Source organism: Triturus cristatus, chromosome 1_1 (genome assembly GCF_964204655.1).
Source record: "Triturus cristatus chromosome 1_1, aTriCri1.1, whole genome shotgun sequence".
NCBI classification, from domain to species: domain Eukaryota; kingdom Metazoa; phylum Chordata; class Amphibia; order Caudata; family Salamandridae; genus Triturus; species Triturus cristatus.
In genome coordinates, this window is record NC_140579.1 from 1,065,749,796 (window position 1) to 1,065,771,003 (window position 21,208).

General features: G+C 42.4%; 1 protein-coding gene across 1 annotated transcript in view; it reads right to left on the reverse strand.

Annotated features, from left to right (window-relative positions):
• Positions 1–21,208, reverse strand: part of LOC146871534 (uncharacterized) — a 46,620-nt gene that overhangs the window by 14,985 nt on the left and 10,427 nt on the right. The window contains exons 3-4 of the mRNA XM_085647131.1: positions 6,608–6,812; positions 6,147–6,291 (exon numbers count right to left, since the gene is read on the reverse strand). Coding sequence (XP_085503257.1) covers positions 6,147–6,291; positions 6,608–6,812 — 350 coding nt within the window. The remainder of the gene's footprint in view (positions 1–6,146; positions 6,292–6,607; positions 6,813–21,208) is intronic.

Here is a 21,208-nt window from a genome sequence, read left to right on the forward strand (position 1 = left end):
AGTGCCTGGTTCATCATTGATGGCTGGCCAATCCACCAGCATAGATATCTGTTCGGGCCCACCCAGGTTACGGGTATTATCTTGGAACGTAGCTGGACTTGTTTCCAAAATGAACAACCTAAATGGGGGGGTATTCATAGAACAATGTTCCAAGAAACCTGGGCTAGGGTGGACACTTTAGATTAGACTATGCATCGTTTAGTGTAGCTGCAATATCGAGGGAAGGCAAGGTCCTCAAGGGGGCTTTGCACTTGGGTCGGTGTGCACTGTGTATCAAAACAGATGGAGACATTCTCAAATGACATCCTATGCATTTTTCTGACTTTTCCATCAAGGATTAAAATTGCCTTAGTCAATGTCTACTCCAGACCGGTTAGCTGCAGCCAGGAGTCACAGATTCTTGATGAGCTAACAGCCTTCTTGTCTACCATCCCTGACAACTTTCTGGTGATTCTTGGCGGTGACTTTAACTGCCAGTTTGAGCCCTTGGATGGCTTGAACGGAGGCAATCCCAGTGAAGAAGACCTTCACTGGGCCATCTCAGAGACTAACATTCCTTCAGCATGGGCCTGGACCCCACTGGTGCTTCAGATGAATTCCGTTACACTGAAACATTCCCTTAGGGCATGTAATGGCCGAACAAAATCGGATGCACCAGGCAACTAAACTTTCAACAGAACTGGGCATGCTTCCATTCTAGATTATATCTTGATAGATACAAAATCCTGGCACAGGGTAATGGATTTTAAGATTGTACCTCGCCATGATAGCGACCACAATGCCCTGATCCTAGAGATGGTTTGCCATGCCCTGATAGCGCAACTGGACCGGAATCCCCCGCTGATGATAGATTAACCCTTACTAACTGTAGGAAGAGAGTTTGATGGGTGGACATATGCCAATCCCAGGAAAAGCTGTCCTCCTTATATCAAACTATCATTCCGATCCTCACGATTGCGAAGCAATCAGTTTTGGCTAACCTCAATTGCCCTCCTAAAAGTTGCTGAGAATCACACAACATTAAAAACTACTATGGCCAATTTCTTTTACCCTAATAAAAAAATAAGGGAACATAAAAAATCTCGACACCCTTGGTTCAATGAAAGCTGTTGCATGGCCAAATCAGCCCTAATCTCTGCCATTAAGGCCAAGCGTAGGCCGTTATTTGAAGAAAAAAGGATGGTCTATGGAAGCAATATGGATGAGGCCAAAAAAGGGTGGGAATGCGACAAGTGGGATACCCTGAGAAGCTCCACGAGCACTCAATTATATGAGGACTTTTTGGAACGTGGTAAACACAGCCTATTCTGAAGGCAAACAGGCGATAGAATCCAACATAGGGGCGGATGTGTGAAGGAATCATTTTGAGTCTCTCTACTCAGGGGCAGAGGCAGTGGATAGTGAAGCAGGTAATGAGCATACCCCCCCCCCCCAGGTCAACTGTACTGAGGCACACACGATAACCTCTAAGGAGATAGCAGACACCCCTGTGATAACCCTTAAACAGATAACTGTGATTCCTGCCACCTGGGCAGGCGCATAAATCGTAACAGTTCTTAAAAAGGGTTCACCACTCCTCTCCACAAACTACAGGTCTATAAGCCACATTGACATTAGCCAAAAAATATTTGCTCGAGTGCTGCTGGGTCGACTCCAGAGCTGGATGGAGGAGCATAATGTACTTAGCCCCTTTCAAGCCGGGTTTAGAGAAAAGATGTCTGCATTAGATAACATTTTTAGGCTTCAATTATTACAGTGGAAAACTGTGTGCATAGAGGGTGGCAGTCTCTACTTAATATTTGTGGACCTAAAATCTGCTTTTGACCTGTTGCCGAGAGACCAATTGTGGGCAACCCTCCTGGACCTGGGGGCTCCAGTGTATCTCTGCCAACTTCTGAAACGACTACACAAAGGCAATTTGCCCAAATTAGGTTTGGCAAACATGAGAACTTACCCATACCCATAGACAGAGGTGTCCGTCAGGGCTGTGTCCTTGCCCCGACTCTTTTTTGCCTTTTCATAAATGGATTAGTTAAGGCTGTAACTGCAGGGAAGGACAAAGATGCCCCCAAGTTGGCGAGCCGTAAAGTAACGGCCATGATGTTCGCTGACGACAGTGTTTTTCTCTCAAAAACACCTATGGGTATACAGAGGTTCCTTTATAATTTTGAAGTCTTTTGAAAGGAAAGGGGGCTTGAGATCAATCTACAGAAAACAAAATTTATGGTGTTTAACTCAGGTAATAGGTAATAGTACCCGGCCAAATCTGTGTTTGGAAGGCAGACCCCAGGCGAGGGTGTCTGTTTTTGAGTACCTTGGCATTACACTCACAGAAAAAATGGACTTGCGAGCCCAAATTAAGAAAGCCAGCTTGAAGCTGGCCAAGACAATGGGGGGCCTGACAAAGGTATTTTGAAATTTCATCCATAAACCTGTTGGCCCGGTAGTTGAAATATATAAAGCAAAAACTATAGGTGCTGCCCTTTATGGGGCTGAAATCTGGGGCCACTGTCCATCTGGCAACATAGCAAAAATCGAGAACAGCTTTGCCAGGCAATTCCCTCCTAGCTCCCCCCTTACACCGTGTCTAGACCTTGGGGTTAGATCAATCACAGACAAAGCCGCCCTTAGACCCTTTCGATTCTGGTGGCGTCTGTGGGCCACACCACAACTGGTTGAGTATAGGGAAGAGCTGAAAGAGGTGCTGAGTATACAAGGGGCGGGAAATTACCGTGGTTGTCTTTCATCCGGGAAACATTTTTGACCATGGGAAGGGGCAATCTGTGGCACAACCCAGAAGAAACTAGTCCTACAGTATCAAGGAAGGATCTGAAAGGGAGCTACTGGGAGAACAAACGTGCCCACCTCCAGGGGAGCTCTACAATAGGCAAGCTTACCACAGTGCTTTTAGGAATAAAAGAACAGTACAGATTAGAGCCCATACTGGATGACATTAAACCAGCTCCTGCCAGGAAGTTATACCTGCAGTTCAGGCATGGGGTATTCCCACTGCGTACTTTTACTAACAAATGAGTGGGCTCACAAATTTTGGGTTGCCCGGCTTGTATTAACGCAGCAGAGACAGAATACCATGTACTTATTTTCTGCCCAGGATACAAGAAAGCGAGACAACGATGGCTGATCCACCTATGTAGAAACCTGGGAACCAGGCACTGCATAGAGGCTTTTAGGATATTGAAATATGATACTCGTCTCCCTGTTGTATTTTCGGTATCACAATTTTTATTCTCTATGTGGTGCACACGCAAAGCTCTCTTGAAGTTGACCCCCATATACCTTGGCTGATTATTTTACAGTATTTTTTATGGACTTTGGATGTCTTTGAACTTGTATGTAAATATTTATGACTTTTTTATGAGCATTTTTTAATATATTATTGATGTATATTCGGTTTTATGAATACTGTACATGCGTGTAAAATAATCAATAAGCTCAATGGTGGTTTCTGAGCTAGGGCGTATGCTCATGTAAACAGTTTTTATATGATAGGCACAAGCAATTTATAAAAAGCTATCTTAAAGGAGGGCCAGCGGGCTTGAGCTCGTGCTTACGAGGACTACGTCATGCTTACCTTTGCTTGTTAATGTTTTCTGTATTGCACATATATCGCACATGCACTTTAATGAGGTTATTGGGTTTAGGCTGGCCGAAATATAGATTGCCTTCATGTAATACTCACGTGATGCATATGCATTCTTGTGAGTCGAATGGATTTCCTATTTATTATTTTATCCTTGAGTCGAATTGTATTGTATTACATATATACTTTTATGGTCACATTGGCCGGAATAAAGTTTTCTGAAGTGACAAAACTTTATTGTTGGGGAAAGTGCTGGGCCATCACTAAAATAAAACAATTTGGCTAAAAGCAAACATATTTTGGTTCTGAAAAAGCACACACAGAAGTCCTTCTGGCTGAATGGAACTGCTGTGTGTGCAGGTGTACTCCTTCTGAAACAGCAGAACACCATCACTCACAGAGAAGTTAGCCAGTAGCTAAAATGGGCTGAGCAATTGCCCCATTGTGTAGCGTAAGGAAGATGAATGTGAATGACAGATCAAGGGACTAAGAGGGTTGGCTGAAAGCACCTATAAGTAAGTATATTTTATATGTAATTTGGGTAAAATCAAAAGATTTTGGCTAATGCTAGACCTAAAAGTTCAATGCTTAAAATTAATGCCATGTCAATTTTAAAAGTGAAACTTGCTCTAGGATAGATACACCCAACATCGACAGATGGTCTATGAGTTTCGCAAGGCAAAAGAAGGGAAAGGTAACTTCTCAATATCAGTACAGCTCAAGGCACAGGTAGAGAAGGTGGATGCCTTATTTAAGTCTGTCCCCGCTGCAACATCTCCCGTTGTGAGGGAAGACTCGGGCATAATACAGATTGGCAGTCGTATTATTTAGGGAAAGGACATACGCTATCATTCAGAAGATACAGTATCAAGCATCTGTAAGAGTTTCTCCTTATTTTCCATGCCCCCAGGTACTTAGCCACTGCCCTTGAGACGTTGGAATCAAAGACTGCCAATAGGCACATCGCTCTTTGTGTTAAGGATGTCACAAAGATTTAGGCATATCGGCCTTTTCATATAACATTACACATCAGGTACAGCAGTAGAGAACTAATCAGGTCCTTAACGCCTTCTCCTCGCCTGGGTCCAACACCCCATGGGAAATGATCTTGTAGAAAAAAGACAAACAATATCTTTAACAAACCATGTAAAGAAAAACGTTTTAGTTCTCTGTTCCAGAATAAAATATGTTTAAAATTTGATCGAGACATCAAATCATGTCTTTAGTTAATAATTTTTGGTCGACATGGGAAACTTGTTTTTTTTTCAGAAAAAATATGCGCGCAGCTAATATCAAGTTCTTAATTTCGACCTGTAAATATTTGTCTCCACATTATTGACTTGCACTAACTCAACAAGGTTAGTAAATGTGAACAAGGATAAATGTATACTTTGATGTGCATGTTTATCTTGATGATATACTGGTAAGTGGTATTTAGTCGATACGTGTACATCGACACTCCTCCCCTAGATATTTTGACATACAGCAAAAGGATGGAAGTTGGGATGACCCATTGACAAGATAATATAAGCGTTAAAGGAAAAAATAACTTAAACCACTTTCTTAAAACAAAAATACATGCTTCAAGAGGTGGTGGTATATGTTTACCAGGGCCGGACTGGCCGTAGTGGGCACTGGGTCTTTTCCCGTTGGGCGGCCAGGATGAAGGTCGGTTTTGGAGCCCTGGGGGCCGTTTTTGTTACCGAAGGCAGGTTTTGCTGCATAGCTGCAATATTAGCCCCCTGTAACAAAAGCAGCTTCCGTGTTTTCCACGCACACCCCCACCCTCCACGCCCCCGCCACCCAGCAACCGGTCCGACTCAATTGCCAGGCCCGGTTTGCATTGCCTGACGCTTGCAAATTGAGAGACTAATGGTTCAACGTTTCTGTGCTAATTTACTGAAGTCAATATAAACCACATCAGCGGAAATTACTGTCATAGGCTATAGTGTTACAGGATCCAGAGTGGTAGTACAATAAATATAATAAAAGGTTTTTGATTTGGTGACTAGGCCTGTTGATCAATAAAAAAATGAAGGATAAAATTCAGTTAGACTTCATCGAAGCCTCCACATCAAAGAACTGTAAATATGGTAAATAGTCTTCGAACGGAGTTATGCTGGACAGATTTGGAAAGGAATTGAGTAAGTTAGAGTCAGCAGAACCACTAGATAGATAGATAGGCTGTTGTGAGGAAAAGGAGGTGAGAAATGGAAGGCCAAAGTAAAATGTAAGCAAAGTGTGCATTTTTCTTAATACTACAAAAATCCCACATTAGAATGATAAAGAGAAGGATGGAAAGAACTGTGGTTAATTTAGAAAATCTTAGAGAGTTGTTTACCAAGATACACATAGGTTAAATGCAACCAACTGCTAAGCCATGCAGCTAGGGGGCAGGGATTGTGTGCATTAGTGCTGGACAACAGGTTATGCCTTAAACGAACCAATGGCTACAAGAGCTTCTTGAGGAATGTTGGGTTTGTGGGGTGAGCTACAACCAGAAAACAAATGAGAAGTTGTGGTATTAAGTCTTGTATTTCATCACCTGGTCCAGCTGCTGTTGTCGCTTCCTAAGCTGTTCCTCAAGCTCTGTCTTTGGCCTTAAGGCTTCCTCCTCCTTCCTGCGCTGACTCAACTGGCGTGTCTCCATCACTTTCTGCAGCTCTGGTTTATGTTCTGGAGTCACCCCCCTGTGAGGGTTAAAAAAAGATGAAGTTAGAGTGGGTTATAGCATATGAGCTTGTTTTGGATCCTCTTTCTCAAACACCAAGAAGAGCTGAGCACATATTCTCCCCCCACCCCCACCAGTCGCACAAAAAAGAAAGACAATGATGTTTCTTTTGCTGAGAACCCTGCATTTAGGGTGGTCATGTTTCCTGACCTGGATCTCCACGTTACTAGCAGGAGGCATTCCCGTTGTTCAAATGTTGGTGTTGGATGGCACCCTTAGTACTGGATTACAATGAAATTGAACCATGCGGCCACTCTCCCAGTGGGAGTACATACCTCCGGTGAGTGATGAGCAGCTCCCTGTGCATCTCTCTGTGACTCCTCGAATCTTTCACTGGGTTCAGAAGCTTCTGAGGCCTGATAAATTCATCACCTCCAGTCTCCGAAGTGCTGCGCTCTTCCTCAGGAAACAACCATCGCCAACAGGGGTTAAATAGGTGGCTTAAAGCACAGTACATTTCTTCATACCAAAGGAAGAATGCTAAGGAAGATATTTAGGGATGCTAGAAACAAAATGCAGTGTTTAAAAAACATTGCAGCTGATGGATAAAATAACGTTTCAAACTCTGTTAACATGTGAACATTCTAGATGATAGATAAGATATTTTCCTGTCCCTCAGTCTGAACATTATGGCTGATAGATGAGATCTTCTCAAACTCCGCTAAATACTGCAGCTGGTAGATGGGATACTTTTCAAACTCTGCTAACATGTAAAGACTGCAGCTGATAGAGGAGATGTTTATCAAGCCTTCTAAAATACAAAAGATGGTGTCTTGTGGTAAGGGCACCATGTTTCCAGTCATGGACTTAGATTTTAGAACCTGAGGTGTTCTGGGAGTTGTAGTCATAAGTTGATTTCATTATCCTAATTTGACTGATACACCTGATAACAATGAATTTAATAGAAAATCCCTATCGCCCTGGCGAAAACCCTGTTTCGATTTGATAAAAAAGTTCATCTTGACTTGCATACACCTGTCATGATTGTAGTTTAGTAGGACTGCCTGCCTCAGGTAAAAGGGCTTTATCTCAGTAACAATCATTGTCAACACTGTAGACTAATTAAGTGGTTTTCAACACCTCAAAGGCTGATAGCGTCACTTATCACTAAAACCTGTACACAGAGCCCCATAGAGCAATGCAGTGTGTCTGCCCAACTCTAATTTAGTGATCATCTTTAGAATCGTGTCAGTGTTCATAGCACATAATTCAATCCATACTTAGTGGTGGCTGCTCTACTAAGGCAGAAGAGCTACGCCCCACTGGAAAGATAAAATTATAAAACCTCCACGTCAATATCGTTTTATTTTTCAAAAGGCTCTGAAGGTGTCAGGCGGGGTTGCCTACAGAGCAGGGGGAGGACTAGTGAGCACTCTCTAAATGCGCATGACAGTTTGGCTGGCCAAACAGTCATGCTCACTTAGCATGTTCTCCTCCGACTGTGTTTTACAGCCGGGCGGAGAACATGCACAAGCTCCCACTCCCTGTCTGAGCACCGATCCACGGTGCTCAGACCAATCCCGATGCTGCTGTCCTGGTGAAAGCAGCATCCTGATTGGCTAGGGTAGTCTGCTACCTCCTCGATCAAAGAGGACAGAGGAGAAGCGGCAGGCCAGCAGCGCAGGTAAGTTAATTTTTATGTTTTTCTTAACTGCCCGCCCACCACTACTGCCCCACAGCAGCCGCTCCTGTCCATACTTTTCATCCGGATTATTCCCCAAAGAGGGTGAAGTAAGATATGTAAGAGGATGCTATCACTGAAGTCTATAGAAGTGGATTACATTTCTGAGGTTGAGGCGCTAAGCACAGAATCCAGTTTCCAAGACTGATGGTGATAAGAGCTTATAAAGGTTTGCGAAGTGGGTGATTGCAAGAAGTTAATTAAGAAAAATCTATTTTCCAGAAGTTATTATAAATTAGTTAAAAGCCAGATTCCACGAAGCCAATAAACAAAATTACTTTAAGAATGTGGGTGCGGGGGGCGTTTATCAACTGTGTAACACATTGGATGAGATATATTCCTCTAACGGAGCTTGTTCTAGTGTATCAGAGAATTAACCTATTGATATCAATGGTGACACATTCCTCTAACAGAGCTGGTTCAGATTTGCTAAATAGGAGACCCCGTTGAAGACAAAGGAGTCAAATGAGTAAGAACGCTTTACAAAGGGTGATACAAGGTACCAAAATGGATAATCCAAATGTACGTAAAGGAGACAGATCACTGGTAGGAGGGGGGTCAGTTTAATAATAGGCTGACACTAATTGAGTCAAGAAAGAAAATTCACGTTTCGGCCGATTTATTTATTCATTTATTTATTTTCATAGGAGTTTTGTAACGTGCTCATTATCACCCAGACCAATTCAGAGTACTGGAAAAACATAAACAGCGCAATTAAAGTTATGACAACATGTGATATAGAGTCCAGCCAATGACAAAGACCTGTTATTTTTCAGTCACTCTTACGACTATGTAAGCGTGTTTGCAAAGTTTGGTTTTTAGAAATTTACTGGACTGAAGATACAAACTTTTATTTGGAGATGTGGACTGACACAATACCAAAGTGTGTGGCCCAGGGCTCCCCAAGATTTTTCAACATTCTTTAGTCTTATAAAGGAATAGTGTTGGATCAAGGGAGTCAAAGAAGATAATAGATTCCGCCTTCTATGTTTGCTAAGACTAGAGGGATTCTTCTTAGGGTCTGAGGCCCCTTTTTGCTGCCTAAAAGGCAAGTTAATTGTTACATCATGAATTGGTGACACTAGGGTGAACCTTCTTAAAATTATTGTTTTCATAAATCACTAAGGCACTCATATGCTTCATTGTACTTAAGTGAATTCACATAAATTAAACAGAATGAGATACAGAGCAAGCAATTGCAGCCATATGTGAAGAGACACGTTTCAACTATCTTCATAATGTAGATGGTTGTTACAGTGGTGAAATGCATTGTATGAATCCTAATATGACCCTCTGAAATACATACCATGCCTTGTGTCAACTCACTCATCCAGCCAATGCAAGCTTAGCAGCACAAGAGAAATGTGTTGGTTGCAACCCATCTTATTGTTTTTGTAACAGTCGTAAATATAGGATATTGCCAGAATTCAGTGCATGCAAAAAAAATTGCTTCATGCACTATACTGTCCTTAGCAATAGACACTTCTAGGAGCGTGTTGTGCGCCCCATTCCCTTTATGCATTTGGAGACAGACCACATATGGGGAGTTGGTTCAGGTTTGCTGGTATAGAGACCATACACTTTTTTGTAGGTTATTTTGGAGTTTTGTAAGCGCTACAAATTTTTTATGACACTTCAGTGAATTGGAACAGGTAAAAAGTAATGAGAGTTCTGACAAACACGTCAGCCAAACGCAAAGATCATGCATTCTTTAATCACTCTAAAGATCATTTAAGTTTGTTTGGAAAGCTTGATTTCAGAGGTTTACAGAACTGAAGGTACCAAGCTTCCATTTGGAGATGTGAGCTGAAGCAATTCCAAGATGTGGGGCATTTGGCATTGAAGGATCTTTTACTATACTTTAGTCTCTTTACATTACTAGAAACCTTGATTGTTAGCATATAGTTTATTATTATGTTCCTAATGCCTGGACCCTCAAATCATTCATCAGTTACCTCAACACCCTCGTGGAACACATGCACACTTTCGTCTCACTCATTACCCTAATGGCACAGAATTTAAACCTACAGATACACACACAGATACCGTGTTTGGTCCCACAGCTCCTTCTTAACCACTGTCTTGTCAATCTGATGTATTTTCAATTCACTTACAAATCAAGCCACTTGACCTCATATTAATCTTCAAAGCAGTCAGTTGGCCTATCTTTAATTATTCACTCTCTAATCATGCTCTCAGACACGACGGTTACTCCTCTACCCGGCTTTTCTACCAGAACAAACCGACTCATTTCCAGACACAAATACACTGATTCCTTGACCTTTTATCTTACCATAGAACGAAAAACATCTATCCACCCTTTCAACAACTACAAAGACATTCTTCTATAAGCACACGTCCCACTCCAAATATATACCTCCTCAGCAACCAGTATATAGACATGACATTGATTTCTCTTGATGTCCAAGACGTGAAAGCGGGTCTGAGGTCTCATCTATTGCTTCCCCTCTACTCTCTTAGATGCACCCCCCCAGTCTTTTTTCCATTGCCTACACTCTGACATCTAGTTCTATATCAAACACCTCTCTCTCCACACCTACCATAGCTAAGCTCCTTTGCATTCCTAAATCTTTGAATCTGCATTGTCTTTATAAGTCTCTCCCTGTATCTATCCACTGATACTCTAATCGGCCGCCTGATTTCCGTGTTGTCCGCTCCACAGATTCAGTATTCACCTGCGTCTTCAACATGTCCACACAATCGATTGTCTTCCATTGACAATCTTTCAGTTGGATTGAACACTGAGAATCACTTGATACTGCTCAGCATGATTGCCTCATTTAGTATTACGGGAACAGCTTTTGGGTGGTGAACTCCATCCTCTCCAGTCGATCATTCCTATTTCCCCATGCGGTTGACTGTCATAAACAAGTGCCAACTCAAGGCAGCAACTCACAGCGATCTTACATTAACTGGGACACTGTTTTGTATTTTAACACAGCGACTACAGTGCCTGTTCATGTGATCCATTTGATCCTTGTATTTCCAGCTTAAACCATTTTTCCGAATACTTCCCCATCACATCTAAATTAGATAATGCTTAATGAAATAATATGTCTTTATCTTTGCGTTTGGCTGATGTGTTTGTCAGAACTCTTATTCTTTTTCCCTGTTCCAGTTCACTGAAGTCCCATAGAAAATTTGTAGCGCTTACAAAACTCCAAAATAATCTACAAAAAAGTGTACGGTCTCTATACTAGAAAACCTGAACCAACTCCCCATATTATGTCTTGATGATTACCCTTACAGTCACGAGGGTTGAAAAGCAGTTAAAGATTATGGCAATTGGAAGAAACTGCTAATGAACTTAACTGGTGTCTGAGTTCTCATGACCAAAACACTGCAAACATATCCAAGCTATTACGGTTCCATTGCTGCTTGTACTATATACACTTTGCATTATTGAAAACCATCACTCACTGTATGATCTCCTGAGCACTGAAAACCTTTTGTGAAGCAGTTAATATGTTCATACTTGTAATTTTAAAAGAGTTGTGATTGTGCAGGCGCAACCAAGCCATGACATAAACGGTACTCAACACCATTTTTGTCTTGTTTCTCTACGTTAACCTTGGCTGTCTTGCTATTGGCTAATACTTCAACCTTGGCAGGCATGTATTCCAATGGCCACTAAATCAATGCAGGCGGCAAAAGGGAAGATCACTTCAGGTTTGAAATACTTCAGTAAGCACTAGTGATCCTTAGGGCAGGAACCTTCTTCTCACTGATACCCGCTTCCCAGTCCCGAGCCGAAGGACTTTCAAAGTAATGTGCTCTGAATACTTAAGTGTAATCTTTACTATCCCTCTTCAAAGTCTTCCTTATCCCAGACCTTACATTCATGAAGCTGTAAGCCTCCCCTAGACAGATAACTCTTATTTAGAAAGATGGGAAAAGCCTCATTATCTAAAAATATAGCCTTGCTTCCCCATTCTTCCCACAAACCATGTTTTTAGGCTCCATCCTCCCACCTGTAGACACCAATAAAAAAGCCTAGAAGATATAGCATCCTGGCGTTTTTAGTGTCATGAAGAAGTAAGAGAAGATGAAATGAAGAAGACTAGGCAAGCAAGCCTTGGATGAGAAGTAATGAAGATTACCAGCAAGTAAGCAGAGCACTGTCTCCCTAAAATAATTGCATATGTTCATGTGGATACAACAGAGCTCAAGAGTAGTACACAATACGAACTCTGGGACGTACAAGGACAGAATTGGTTAAAATGAGGTTTTTGCAAACGTTGGGAGACTCTAAAAATAGCCCACCGAGGTAAAGAATAATCAATTACATATAAAGATACACCAAAATGCAACTATCAACTGGACCTCTGGAAGAGAAAGCAACTCTACAGAATATCTATGTTGGACCACTTTATCTAACCCATTCATCTTGTTCTAGAGGAAGCCACATTTCGTATGATTGAATTCAACCCTCCTCTGGTTCTGCTGTTACATCGAAAGTGTTTTGAGGTTTATTGTTAATGTAACTGCTGTTGAATCTGAGATTCAGATTTCTCAGCAAGTGCAGATCCAGACTTGGCCCCACAAGGGATATCCAGTCTCTTGAACTTCCCTTGACATTTTTCAATAGGCAAAAGATCTTGATAAGAGAGGATGAGATTGGAATAGATTCTGAATCTTTTGTTCATCTGGTTATTTCCGACACCATTGTTTGAGTTCAGGGCCACATAATTTATGTCCTAGAAATGGCAAATGAATAGCTATGGCTTCTATCTATCTTCCATAAATTCAGCCATAGGTGGTTTCTTGCTGCAAGGGAAGCACCTCCAGCTGTTGCTGAGGGCAGTAAGAGGTCACAGGTTATGTCCAAAATGAAGATCCTCTGAAGGCATTGTAAGTTTATGAGGCTGCTCAGCAAACTGCTTCAATTTTTTCAAAAATAAAACCTAATTGTCATGACACAGTGGGGGTTCACTTCCATGGTGGCAGGATTATTTTTTTGTTTTAAACAGCCAGGCTTTTTCTGATGGTCCTGAACAGGGAAAACTTATGTCAGACCTTCCGCTCTAAATTGGGCAGATGGTCTGAAGTACTAAGATCGATGGGCCGAACTATACCAGGCTATTGGTTTCCGTTGATAAAACCAGCAGGGGCACCACTGGCAGAAACATGCTGGCTCACCCAACTCTAAACAGAGTAGGTGTACCGCCAGTTTGTCAAACATGGTGAACAGCCACCAAACTCTAAATCACTCAGAGAGAATGCCACCTCATGAATTTAAAAACTGGGACAAGCCAAATGGATGGAGAGGTTAAATGCTTGAAAGTATGTGGGGCCCTTTACCAGATGTCCATTTCTTTTAATTTGAGCAATAAGGGGTCCCTCGAGTCCCAGTCCGCACAGATATGCTGCCTATAAGAGGTGTAGGTAGTCCCGGCATCCTTAACATCATCATAATCTTTCTTTTAATTCCTTCCTGGTGTCACTTACTGCAAGTTACAACCTTGGGTGTGTAGGAAAACTCCTTTCCTATCTTACTAAACATTTACCCTATTACCACTAACCTTGGTTTCTGGAGCAACGCGCTACTTGCAGCAAAAAGGTTCAACAACTCATCGGGGGTTTTAAGTGCTATCTAAATGTGCTATCTAAATGCAATTACAATCTAATACCTTATCTTTCTAATTTTTGGACTAGCCTGCACCCCTGGAAAACACTCGGGCTTTTCGCTTCTTTTTTGGAACCAGTCCATTAGGAGTTCTCTCCTCGTTTGACATGCAACTATGTGGCTCAAGTAACCACTTGTCAGCCAACACAACAACTTTCACTGGATCCTTTTATGTCAAATCAGAAAAGCATTGCCTAAGTAGGGGAGAACACTCCTCGCTGAGTCAATCTGGTACCATTAAATGATTAGGAGTATGAAAATCCTTCAACAATATTCCTCTCACCCACTCATCCCAATCAAGCAACATCTCATACATCTAATGTTAACTACCATGCACTCCCTTGTTCTCACAGAATACCTAAACATCCTGAGATTGCTTCAGCCCAAACCATCTGTTAAGAGCTTCATTCCTTCAGTAATATTCAATTTAATAAGCAATGAGAATTCTCCCAATGACTGTCATTCCTACTATGAGCAAGCAAGCAACTCATTAAAGTGGCTGTAATTCCATGTCATCGGCCTCAAGCATCTCCCAGTGACATCAGTCTCTTCAGAGGGCATCAGACTCAGTATAGTCGCCGCTCAAACTTCTCATTCAAACACTGAGGTTTACAAGCAATCTTGTAACTCTAAAACCATTCCCAAACATCACAACCAAGTACATACATGGGTAGCAGCTAGTTTTTCACCTTGGCTGAGAGTTTCTCAGAGTTGGAGGGACAATAACCTTTCCCAAAGCTTGCCTTCTGTACTGTAATCCAGAGGCTCTCTCCCCAATTCTCTTTCTTTCTCTTCTTTTGGCTTTGTTGTTCCTTATCCTATCTTTCCCTTCTCTGCTGTTGCTTCACTTTTTGGCTTTTTCTCTCTTCTCATGCACATTCTGCCCATTACTTCCTTCTCCATTCCTCTTGTTCTGGGGAATTTATCTCAACTTGTCCCTCTCTAACTGTCGTATTTTCCTCAGTCTTACCTTTCTAAAAGGTCAACTGCAGCATCAGGGTCTCAACTAGGCTTAACCAACCCAGGACGAAGATTCCTGGAACTGGTGACAGGGTCTCCCTCGGGATCGGGCGAGTGGGTTGTTTTGGTGAAAATCCAGAAAGCAACCTTAAGGTACAGTAGGCATATTTCTATGGATAACCTGTAGTGTAGGTTGTGATAGCCTGACAACAGTTTTATCTTCCTACATCATTTCCATAGTATCCTACACAAACTCCATTACAGCTTTTTCGGCATTATCCAGTTCTTCTATCTAGCGCTTGATAATATCTACAATAGTTTCCCAACATTTGCATTTGGAGTTCCCTACTTCTTATTCAAACACAGTTCCCTTAACTGACCTAGGGATATGGTGGACAGAATGCATTACTAGCTTATGCTAAAGCTTTATGACCAAGAAAAACAAACTTTATTTCACCTTCTGAATCGTGCAAAACAAATAGAGAAAGCAAGAAAACAGTGTTCTGAGGTGCTGCAGAAAAGGCAACAGCAATCTATGAAGGCTAATTACAGGTGCAGGCTCACAGTAGGAAGTGCAAGCTGATTACTTGGTCTAAAACCTGCAGGGCAGTCTCTTAACAGTGCACAGTATCTTACTAGTTAGACATTTAGCCCTCAGTCTGTTCTAAACTGTTTCCCGATGCCATTGTTCAGTTAGCGTTTACTATCTTCCATACAGCAGGACCCTGGCCTGAGGTCCTCGCTGGATGTGCTGAATACGTACAATACTAGTGCTGCCAGTATACCAGCAGATGGCAGGGACATCCAGGGGCCTTGGGGGGGGGGGGAGGGGTCAAAGGTCAGATCTGGAGCCAACACACATCGCAGACAGTAAGGGTATAGCATTTGGAATGCCTCTGGAGACAGTTCTGTTTCTCTTTTTAAGTGCAGGACAGCAGATTCACATGGGGGTTGCAGTCCAGCACCCCAGCATGCTAGTCAGCTCCTGTCACATCCCACCAGCCAGTCTGTCCTTTTGGGCAGTTCCCAGCAGGTCACTGTACCTGGGCTTCCTGTGGACAGACATCCTCCTGCAGGGATGACCTCTGATTCCCTCTTTTACCAGGAAAGATAAACTGCTTTCCAAAACAGACCAAAGGCACTCCTTCAAGTAGTAGCAGACATTCACGGGATGTCCCTTCAACTCTCGGAGAATGGCTGTCAGTGATACCATCTCTGGATCACAAGAGGTTCCTTGACACTCTGCGGAGTGTCACCTCTTCGGTTAGTGAGAAGTTCTACAACTATTAAGGCAGTTTCAAGCTTTCTCTTATAGTCCTTTTACAGACAGGGAATGTTGATTTCACTCCCACTGTTCTGGAACCACTTTGAGACGGTTCACTCAGTTTGTTTAATCCTCCTCTCTAGAGCAAACATGGTCTTTGTCTTCAGGTGATGGTCCCACAGCAGGGAGTGAGAGAAAAATCTCTAGGAACAGCACTCAAAACAAGAGCACAATAAGATGTGAAGTCCTCACAACAGACATCCTTTTGGATGAGCACCTGATGAGCAAGACAAAAGGCAGACCCTGAAAATGGTTCATTCTGAATTTACATAGAAGATAGCTGTCTCCACACTCCATCTATCTTAATGGGAGAGCTAAGGAAGCACCAGTCAGGTAGGCCACTTCTCAAAGGCCACTGCTGCATTTCTATAGGAAGCCCTGCCTCCATCGTCCCACAGCTTAGAATCTGGTGTTTCACAAAAGCTTCAGGAATGTTAGCAATACCCCTTGCTCTTGTGGGAGGTTGTTACCCAGCCTCCATTTTGTGCTGTGCTTTACCACGGGAAATCCAAAATGTATCCCACTTTTCACATGCCATGCAGATTCATAATACCAGTCCCCGGACACTCCTTGCACACATACCATAATAATTCCCAATACCAGTCATCAGATATTCCTTGCACACAGAACATACACTGAATATGTCACCCATGCCACTTTAGGAAATTTTGCAAAGCAAGACCAGAAAGCTTTTTTACCCACTATCTGTTAGATCTGTCAGCCTTAGGGTGGTCTTCCCCCAAACCTATGCCTTCCCCTCACTTATTTGTGCTGGCCTTAGACACTGCACAATTTACCACTGCTAACCAGTGCTAAAGTGCATGTGCACACTCCTTAAAACATGGTAACATTGGCTTATCCCAAATTAGCATATTTAATTTTCGTTTAAGTCCTTAGTAAAGTAGTACTACATGTACACAGGGCCTGTAAATTAAATGCTACTAGTAGGCCTGCAGCACTGATTGTGCCACCCACTTAACTAGCCCTCTAAACATGTCTCAGGTCTACCACTGTAGCCGGTGTGTGAAGTTTTCATCTGGCATTTCTACCTGCCAAAATAAAGCTTTTGCTAGGCCCAACCCTTCCTATTTAGTACATATAAGTCACCCCTAGGGTAAGCCCTAGAAAGCCAAGATGGCAGGGTGGAGTGCATTTAAGAAGTAAGACATGCACTTTTCATTTTTAACATGTACTGGTAGTGAAAAACATTTCAACTCATTTTTCATTACTGCAAGGCTTCCCCCTCCAATAGGCTAACATTAGAGTTACCTTAATACATTTAAAAAAGTGATAACTTCCAAATGGAAGCCGGTAACTAGTTAATGTTTGGTAGAAGGTGGAGCTAGGCACATCCCTACTTACACTTGGCTAGGCTATGCCCTGCCTCCACAGAAAGGGCTGCATACCCCATGTAGGTATTCTGAAGGCAGGGATGGCAGGAAGCATGTGCACTTCAAAGACAATTTCCAGAAGCTTCTCCCCCTTCCAGAGGAAGGGCACCAGGTATAATTATTGGACCTTAGACACAACCTCTTCAATACGCTTCTGGACCTATGGACACTCTTAAATCAATGGATGGCGTAATAGCATATATTTAATGAGGTCCTACTCCTGCAATCCAGGTCGGATGGAGAGCGGTAGGTCTGACGGCAGTTTCCGGTCCAGATAACAAGTGTTCCTTATTGTGGTTGGGACCCTCCAATCCACCTATGAAGCACCATACACCTCTAATTGAGGTGGAATCGCTGAACGGCACCCCAACAGGGAATACCGGCACACACCACTAGGTCCCCCTCAACTAGAGATGGTACACCTAGCTCCGACAGGGGACACATTGATTTTATGGTCCTGTCGAAGTGCCGCCCGATGATTGGGCCTAGATGCCACAAAACATGGTGACCTCATGACACTAACGACCTCTTTTGACTAGTAGCTATCCTGTTACCTAAGGACCACAAGATAGCACTACTGTTTTTACCTATTCCTGGGGCCCATCTCTGATTAAATTGATTATTTTTGGGTTCCAGGGCCTATTTTAAAGTGACCTTTCACCCATTAGACTCACTACAAACCCGCCCACTTGCATTCATCATTACGGCATCTTCAGATCAAAAGATCTCAGAAAAAGCGGCCCCCAGGCCTATCGGGCATTGCAGCACCAGCCAGACGAGGAGCGCCCAATGATGAAGCATGACACCCAACAGGTGTGTGAGGGCATGAAGTATAGATCTCCTAGCGACACGTACCCCAGCCACTTGGCAAAACTACCCCTTTCTTGATAATACCTGTGGACACTCTGCAAGGAAGAATGACTGCTGTGCTGATAAAAGGACCACCACTCTGCTGGACTGCTGCTCTGAAGGAAGTACTGCTCTGCTATGCTAACCAGCTGCCTGCTGCCCTCTTGTATGGGTGAGAAGGACTGGACCTGAACCTGTTAAACCTGGGACCCCAAAGTGATGTAGTTTAGTTCCTATATCCCTGATAGGCTCTGCGCATTGGAATAATATACACTATAGTTTTGACATAGGACTGAGGTCAGTATGTCTCTATCGAGTACATTAAGCTTAATTACTTGTGTGTGCCAGCTAACTCAGAGGTCACTAGAAACTTCTTGAATATACAAGAAGGGATTAGTTTCTGACAACCGCATAAAATGACAACTTTGTTTCCCTTAGAGTCGGAACAATCTCAGAACCGTGGAAACAATAGATAACAGTTTCACTCAGTCAATCGTGCATGCTTCATTTCTACAGAGTTGCACAGAAATAGAGAGACATGCGTTTCAATAAAAAGGGTTTATTGAACAGTCTTATTTCTCATGCAAGAGATATGAACTGCTACAATCGTAAGACAGGATGCGAAGTACAATACATACAGGGTTAGCAGTAAGATAAAGTAATACTGCATAGTATGGTTTGTAGCTATGACATATATTCATAAAAATACATATATAAATAACAGGCTAAAATGTGAATACTCATCTGATGCTTCTAAATAGTTCTACCCCAGTGTACCTAACCTAAGTGTAGTACGAGGTAAGAAGTAGGTGCTGTTTTCTAAAGTATAGCTAGCTATAGTTTTAGTTTTGCCAAGAGTTGCCAAAAGTTTCTCTAAGTTCTAGTCAGCTCCATACCTTAGAATGTGTGAGGTTGGAATCTCTTTCCCGGACTCGATGTCTAACATCCTGCAAGGAGAGTCGGAAACACTGGAGCTGGATTCTCTGCGAGGAGGATGACAGCGTCTGGTCAGTACATCAGACGGGAACTCCATCTCCTTCCGAACTTGTCGTGGCGAACCGCAAGTAGGCAGTCGAACTGGACCGTACCAGAACCATGGTTTACCAGGGCAAGTGCAGGTATATTTATACCTTGAAGGTGTTTAGGAATACCTGTATTGACGTAAAAGTCGGGCATCAGAACGTCATGAATGAACCCCTAAGGAACAGATGTTCATGTATAATAAATGAGTTCTTGGAGAAATCAATATCCAAGCAAGGGAAATTCCTAAAGGCTTACAAATCTGGTTTTCCAAGAACTTGTTGTGACGTGGATTGACGGATGTAGGAGACCATGCCTGTATTTGGTCAGCATGGACAATGACTAATTAAGGGCTGGATTTTCTATGCTTAAATAAGGGCAATATGAATTGTACCTATATAAGGGCATACATCGGGAAACCTATATACGGAATCTAAATCTACACACAACACCCACTTCAGTTTCGTATGAACGACATTACTAAATCCCAAACATACTAAACATATCTAAAAGAGAGTATTGCATGATTAGCTAAAGCATATCTAAAAACATATGTTCTAAAAATGCATTACAAAACCATTGCTATGCATAAGGTGCTGTACATATTAAAAGCAATATTTCATTCTAAGCATATGTGTGCATTGGAAATGCTAAAAAGAATGAATCAGAAATGTATACACATGATGAAATGGCTCGATAATACAGAAGAAAAGGGGCCGAAACCATTTCATATCAGGTTAACACAAAACAATTGTTGATGTGACAGGGTGGCATAATGTCCCTGGAAGATTTTCAAAGAATTTTGTTCTCTATGAATAGTTCTACTATGAGCAGATTACTGTGCCTAAAAAAAAATTTGAAAAAAAAAAAATGAATCGTAGGAAACAAGTTCCAAAGTTAGTCCTTTGTCTGAAAATAGTGAAGGCCAAATTCAGAGTCTCATTGGAACACTGTGTGTCTTAATCAAAAGTCAGTGTGTGAGCCTGGAGAAAACATGAAATCTTCTAATCCTGTAGACAAAAAGTCGTCTACCATTGTAGGTGAAAGTTGGAATACCTCATTTAGAAGATTAACTGCACATAGATGTGAACTATCGCCTTCAGCATTGGTTGCATCAGCAATGTTCGAATCAAATGTTACCTGCGTGCCTGATGTTTCTTCTCGTACCTCAGCAGTAGCAAATTGCGTCTGTGAGATATCAATGAATGCCGTCATCAGGATTGGTAGCCGCTGGGGACAACACAGAGCATGGGCCGTTACAGGGTCTAGCAGGATATCGATATCCGTAGGCATGACTGATGGGAGCGTTAGGCAGATGTCTAGCACGCATTCTTCACCGCAGAGCAGGCAGCGTAAACAGGTAAGATGCAATTTTGCCAGATTGGTCTGAATGACAGAAACCATGTGGTGTTTAATTCTCGTAGACGAGGTAAACCCAAAATTTGGACAATGCGCTCACAACACTTCATCTCCAATAGAGCTCTCCCCATGGTGAATTGGGTGTCGCTGGTGATTTGGCTTGCCATATCATAGCAGTAGGAGCAAAAATAGAGTGCACGAAGTTTGGAAATATGCCGAGGACTGCTTGACAAGGTGCTAACACTCCTGCACATATCTTCTTAATTACATGTATAATACCGCTCGTATCAGACATGTTTAAGATGTGACCTAACATTTCTGAGAAATGTACAGGGCAGTTTGTATACAAAAGGGTATGTATCTCGGCAGAAGTCCTTGCGACTTGTAGATCATACGTTTCTTTGGCCGAGGTCAGTGGCACAGTTTGTTGTAAAAGAATGGCTTTCATTCTGCTTAGAGTATCAATTCGTATAGAAGAGATGTTCAGTGAAGGCCTTAAAGGCGACTCCCTGACTGTGTCTATTTGTGGAAACAAGACTTGCATACAGCATGTGACCCTGGATGTAACCGTAACTAGATATGGAATTCCTGGCAACATGCCACAGCAGCTGTGATCATTCAACATAATGTAACTCCCATTAGAAA